Below are 6621 nucleotides of genomic sequence, written 5' to 3'. Positions count from 1 at the left end.
GTTGCACAGAAGAGATGAGAGTAAAGAGGGTGGTGGGTGATCCCTTAGAGCAGCAGTCCCCAGCCTCTTTGGCACCAGGGACTGGTTTTGTGGAAGACTTCTTCCATGGACGGGGGCGGGAGGGTGGTGTGGGGGCGATTCAAGTGCGTTACATTTATTGTGCACTTTATTATTATTACATTGGAATATATAATGAAATAATTACGCAACTCACCATAATGCCGAATCAGTGGGATCCCTGAGCTTGTTTTCCTACAACTGGATGGTCCCATCAGGGGGTGATGGGAGACAGTGACACGCGAAGTGTGTGGCTTATGTCCAGTCTACTCCGTAAGATGCAGCTTGTCATTTGCCACTCACTGATGGGGTTTTGATATGAGCCTGCAAGCAACTGATTTATTACGGTCTCTGTGCAGTCAAACCTCTCTGCTAATGATAATCGTATTTGCAGCCACTGCCCAGCGCTAGCATCACCACCTCCGCTCCACCTCAGATCATCAGGCATTGGATTCTCCTAAGCAGCGCACAACCTAGATCCCTCGCATGCGCAGTTCACAGTAGGTGCCTATGAGGATCTAATGCCACTGCTGCTCTGACAGGAGGTGGAGCTCAGGTGGTAACGCGAGCGATGGGGAGCGGCTGTAAACACAGGTGAAGCTTCGCTCACTGGCCCGCTGCTCACCTCCTGCTATGTGGCCCGGTTCCTAACAGGCCACGGACTGATAACTGGTCCGTGGCCCGGGGGTTGGGGACCTCTGCCTTAAAGCAAGGCTATGAAGGTGGGTCACCCTTGGGTCATCACACCCTGTACCCGGTTCTAACCACTGCAGGTAATGAAAATGCATGTAGCCAGTTGACCCAGAGCTGCCCTGTTAGTGGCTTCCAGCCATGTGTGGGAACTTAAATGTATTGAAATTAGATAATTCAGTTTCTTGTTTACAACCAGCTGCATGGTTACCATACTGAACATCACAGATAACAGAACTTTTATTTCCACCATCAAATAAGTTTCTATTGGACACTTGACCTAGGTCCAGTTAGATTTGGGGAAACTAACTCGGGTCAGAACAGAACACACATTGATTGGTCACATTCTCTTCCTTGTAGGAAAGTCTACATAGAGAAAAAAATGTATGAACTGTTAGGCTAAATTTTTTCAAATGTGTATGTATAAACACACTCTTTGAGGGAGATGAACCGATAGGCTAATGTGTCATTGTCATAAGGTGGCCTGGTGAGCAAGGACTCCCAGCTTCCAGCTTTTCTGCTGTTTAAAGGTTAACATTATCACACCTTGAGCAGATTTGTTATTGGAGTTCAGACAGTGCCGGGAAGGGCAGGGAAAGCTGTCTTTAGAGTTTGGTTTATCCCCAGCCCAGGCACTGCCTAACCTCTGCTGGTATCGGCGCCCAGGTGAGACTGTACCGGCCCAGCACAGAATGTTTAGGGTTACTGTGACCAATTGTCATAGCCTATAGGGTGTCTGGAACGTTGGAAGAGTTTGTTTTGATCATCCAACCTGGTTACTAAGGGGTTAACTTTAAGAACTGACATTAACTCAAGGTGGGGAATCCTGGGCTCCTGAGTTGTCTCATCCATTTGCGGGTGATTTATAGTCTTAATTCCAGACCGAGTTCTAGAGAAACCTGTTTAAAGAGTGAAATGGGGTTAGAGCTACAGTTGCATGAAAAGTTTTGAGAGCTGAGTTTTATACACTATCAGGTAGACGCGGGTAATCAAACTATTCTAACAGTTTATGAAGCGGAAGCATGCGCAGTGTGGTGGCGTAGGGATAACACTTGGCATTCCAGACCCAGCTAGTCGTCTAGCCCTGGGATCTGCATCGTCAGGAGCTACAAAAATCAGATTCCGGGACCGGTAGGTAGGGAGGGGGGCTTTCGCAGTCGGGCGCGCTCCGCCCCGTGCTCCGTCCCGCCCCTTGCCCCGGCCCCGGCTTCCTCGTGACCCCCGCGCCCCGCCCCCCGGCCGGGAGCACCCCCGGCTGATTGGCCCTCCGCGGCGTATCCTCCGGCTGGCAGCCAGGCGGGCGTGTCACGTGGCCGAGCGGCGTCCGGGGCGCCGAGCTGCGGGCCGTTGGGCATGGACTCTCAGATCGCCGGGGCCCCGGCGCTGGGGGCGGCGGAGCCGCCGCCGGGTCTGCCGGTGCTGAGCACGCGGGAGGCGCCCCCCCGCCTGGGGGTGAGCGCGGCGCGGGGCCTGGGCGCGGCTACCACCTGCGGCCCGGGGCGGGAAGTTGCGGGGCTCGCGGGGCGGGCTGGGCGGGGGCCGCGGGGAGCCGGGGAAGCGCCTCGGACCCGCCTTCTGCAGCCCCGACGTTTGGGCGCGCGCCCGAGCTGGAAACGGTCGGGCTGTGGGGCGCGGCACCCCGAGGACGTGGGGTGGGTGCGCCGGGCCGGGAGGGCTGGCTGTCGGCCGCCGGGCGCCTGTGCGTCCTTGCTAAATGGGAGGTGATGCTGCTGACCCAGAGCTGGAGCCGCTACTGGGGGGCCTGGGCTGGGGCCAGGTGAGGGCAGCGAGGAGAGCGACTTTCCCTGAAGGGTCCGTGTCCCTTGGTGGGGATGCTCAGCTAAGCCTGCGCACCCAGATGATGTCTCATGCGCTCTCGCCTTTTCTCTTCACTGAAACCAAAAGGCCGCGTTTGACGCAGGGTTTCCAGAAACTTGTTTTCATTTGCGCGCCAGACAGCTCCTGGCTTTTCAGAGTACCGTTATTACAGTCATCTGCCCTTGTTTACAGTCCGCAATCCGTGTTAGAGGGTGAGCTCCTTGAGGATAGGAACCCTCCGTTTACTGCTGTAACCCGGCGCCTAGCATAGTGCCTGGCACGGTAGACGCACATATTAATTGGATGGAGGAATGGAATGCTTGTCTAAGCATCAAAGATATCATATCTTAACCATAATATGAAAATGTAGTGATAAGCTTATAAGGAAAATTACTTTGGGGTGCGGGTTAGGATAAAACTAGTTTTGTCAGAGCAGAGCAGGAAGGTTTGTTTCTTTCTCTCCAAGATGAGACAGTGGTGGTCCCGGCAAAGGTGTGGAGATGAGGAAATGCGGGGCAAATGGCTGGGAGCTTGGGTCCCGGAGCTGGGAGAGAGAACTATGCTGCACAGGTTGATGGGGCGTAAGGGGGAGGTGTGGATGCCACGGCGAATTTTGTGCTCCAGCTGTTGAGTTTTTCATCAGAGGAGTCATTAAGCGTGTAAGGCTGCGCAAGATGGGTGAGTGGGAAGTCAGTTAGGGAGCTCTTGCGGTGGAAGAGATGAGAGGTCCCACTACTGGTCAGCAGGAGTGACCAGGAGTTGTCGCTGACTACAGGAGATGGAATTGACTCATTAAATCCAGGTAGGACTAGATCATGAACTAATCGGGGCAGGTGCCAAACGCAGTTTAGATGTAGGGGCAAAGAAGGTGGATTTCAATTCAACAGATGTTATATTCCTGCTGTGTTTTCATAAATATTATCTCATTATAAACCTCCTGCAAGGTCAGAACAGTCATCCCCAATTTCCAGAGAAGGAAACCCAGGTGTGGTGGCTGAAGTGATGTGTCCAGGGTACACACTGAATGAATGGGATTGAAATCAGGTCTTCTCATGCAGGCTGTAAACATTTCTCATCCCACTTAGAAAGAGGTCTTAACAGGTGATAGGATTTCAGGAACTTTTGAGTGATGGGAGCAGAGAAGCATATGGGTGGCTATGGGAGAAGACGATTTCCCTTCAACAACTAAAGCTCTGTTGTCCCCATGTGTCAGTCAGGAGACAGAGAATTTGATAAAGGAGCTGTTAAGTAGACAAAAAGTTAAGTAACTGAAAAGCTAAAAACAGGGAGGTAGCCACTGCCGGGAAACAGCGGAACAAAGGGGTGAGTTTGGAATGACTGAAATGTACAAGCTCAGAGGAGAGGCTTTGCAGGGAGCTGAAATTCCAGCCTCTGAGGAGGGGGCACTGTCCCGGCTAGTGCTAGAGTCTCCGAGCTTGGAGGAGGGGTCCTGAGGCCCGAGACTTAGACCGCTCAAGACAGGGCTCGAGAGGAGGCTGGCTCTGCACGTGCTGGCAAACTGCACTGGATTCAGTGGCCACTCTAGGAAGACAGGCGATCCTGCTGGCAGGGGTGATGCTGACGGGAAGAGGAAGCAGCAAGGCCCAGTCGAACAGGGCACAGCAGAAATGTGGGTGGCAGAGTCCCTGCCCCAGCCTCACAAAGGAGGGTGTGGAAGGGTGGGTGTGGGGCTGAAATACTGGCCGTACCTGAGATATCCAAGTCCTGGGTAATTGTTTCTTCTTCCCGCAGGCTGCCTTTGCCCCAGCTGGCCGCTCCGGTCAGGAGAGAGAGACTGAGAAGGCCGCGGATCGACTAGGCAAGTAGGCAGCAGAGCCTGGGGTGGGTGTTGGGAGAGACCAAGGAGGTCTGTATTGTGAAAGCTTGTCATCTGCCAGAGGCCCTTTGCCTCAGTGGCATTTAAACTACCTGAAAACATAAACTGTGCCTGCCTTCTCATGTGAATGAAAAGAGCTGGTAATTAACGGCCTTATTTAAGGCAAAACATCTTATTGAAAGTAAATGATCAACCCTACTTCTAAAACTGGAAACAGAACAACAGTTTTTAAATAAAGCACTCCGGTGGGCTGAGGAACTCTGCACACTTGTTTCTGCTGCCCTCTCAGTAAGTCTGCCAAAAATCTCCCGGGTGCATGGCTAGGCCCTCTCTGGTCTGCCAGTTATTTAAGACCTCCTTCCTTTTGTCAATTTCTTAGCCAGTGGAGCACAGAGCATCCCTCATGATAGTCCTGCCCACGGTGAGGGCACCCATTGTGAAGAGGAAGGCTTTGCTGTGGATGACGGGGATTCCGATGGGGAACCGAACCCCTGGGAGCTGTCAGAAGGGGTGTCCGGCTGTCCACCCAGGGAACAGGCTGGTGATCTTTTTAACGAGGACTGGGACTTGGAGTTGAAAGAAGATCAAGGGAATCCATATGGTAGGTGTGGGGTTTTTGCGGTCCTAGGCCAGGCTTCTGAGACCCTCCTACACATGAACCCCGAAACAGTTTGGAAGAGGGACCCGCATCCATGAGCTTAGCCTGATAGCTCTCATAGGTCTGAAGTTTCTGTGACAGCTCCTCTTTCATATGGGGGGGGGGAAACAGTGCCAGTTTTGCATTTTATTATCTAATGTATTGGTCAGTTGTAACATTGAAACAGTGTTACCATCTCCAAATATCTTGGTGTGAATCGAGCGGCTGTAGACAGAAGTGCTCCGTTCACCAGTTGCTTCCTCTGCGCTGCTAGGAACGGGCGTCTGAGAAGCAGGACTGTGGGTGGCGTCAGAATGAAGGTGCTTGGGATTCTCCACCAAAGGAGGACTGTGTGTGTGTGTGTGTGTGTGTGTGTGTGCGTGCGCGCGCGTGTGTTTAAGCAAAGACAGTGCAAGTGTCTGTCCCGTAGACATTTTTGGCTCTCTCTTTTCACTCTCCCTCCTTCCTTTAATCTGTCTTTTAAAACTGCCTACAGATGCTGACGACATCCAGGGCTGCCTTTCTCAAGAGGTCAGACCCTGGGTGTGCTGTGCCCCGCAAGGAGACATGATCTATGACCCCAGTTGGCACCATCCACCTCCACTGATACCCCATTATTCCAAGATGGTCTTTGAAACGGGACAGTTTGATGATGCTGAAGACTGAGGGCATAGCTTTTGCCTGGTGAGTGGGTGGGCCCTCCAGGTCAACGTCTCCTTTCTTTGAGGTGAGATGTCATATCTGAGGAAACATTCCCAGTGAATCCCGAGTCGGGCACACAGACTGGTGTTAAATAAGGTCCTCTGTCCCCCAGTTCTGTTGTTGTTGTTGTTTCTAATGAGCTCCTCCTTGGAATGTGTGAGTGTTTATGTCTGTGTCGGGAAGGAATGGTGTTCTTTATAAATAAAAGTAGAAAAAAAAACCAGCCTGCTTTTGCCTACTTTTTTCCCCCCCCTTTTTCATTAGAAACTTCTGAGCAAAGCCTCACTCCTTCATTTAAAGCCCTTCACTTACATTTTCAGGATTGATGTTGTCTGAGATGAAACTACTCTGTGAAAGAAAACGATACTTTAGTTTTTGCCACTGTAGATCTGGCCCTATTGACCAGAGATTGGAACCCAAGAGACACTGGTGACTTTGCGGCTGACTGCTATTCCTGGTGATGGAAAATTGACCATTTACTTAGTTAACAAGGACTTTCTGTAGGCTGGAAAATGAAATGGCAAATTAATTAAACCAGCAGTTGTACAGCCCTCAATTGGCATGAAAGGATTTTTTTTTTTTTTTTTTTTTTTTTTTTTTTATGCGTTACGCGGGCCTCTCACTGTTGTGGCCTCTCCCGTTGCGGAGGACAGGCTCCGGACGCGCAGGCTCAGCGGCCATGGCTCACGGGCCCAGCCGCTCCGCGGCATGTGGGATCTTCCCAGACCGGGGCACGAACCCGTGTCCCCTGCATCGGCAGGCGGACTCTCAACCACTGCGCCACCAGGGAAGCCCGGCATGAAAGGATTTTACACTCTACTTTCCTTTTAATCCTTACAGTTACTTACATGTCACTTAAATTTTTTTTTTTAACCTCATT

The 6621-nt window shown here is 51.8% G+C and overlaps 1 protein-coding gene across 2 annotated transcripts; it reads left to right on the top strand.

Moving 5' to 3' along the window:
- Nucleotides 1-2044: 2044 nt before the first annotated feature.
- COPRS (coordinator of PRMT5 and differentiation stimulator) lies at nt 2045-6102 on the top strand. 2 transcript variants are annotated; one of them, XM_032617975.1, is made up of 4 exons: nt 2045-2199; nt 4318-4384; nt 4782-5003; nt 5536-5964. In XM_032617975.1, exons 1-4 carry the CDS (start codon nt 2101-2103, stop codon nt 5703-5705), a joined length of 558 nt encoding a protein of 185 aa, XP_032473866.1. In that variant the 5' UTR covers nt 2045-2100; the 3' UTR covers nt 5706-5964. The 2 variants fall into 2 exon arrangements, with proteins under 2 accessions (XP_032473866.1, XP_032473867.1); XM_032617976.1 differs by having other exon boundaries at nt 2049-2199; nt 4318-4388; nt 4786-5003; nt 5536-6102.
- Nucleotides 6103-6621: the final 519 nt, after the last annotated feature.

This window comes from Phocoena sinus, chromosome 20 (assembly GCF_008692025.1).
Source record: "Phocoena sinus isolate mPhoSin1 chromosome 20, mPhoSin1.pri, whole genome shotgun sequence".
Classification (NCBI taxonomy): Eukaryota; Metazoa; Chordata; class Mammalia; order Artiodactyla; family Phocoenidae; genus Phocoena; species Phocoena sinus.
The sequence above is the reverse complement of the archived record's forward strand: the minus strand, read 5'-3'. Positions and strand labels throughout refer to the sequence as shown.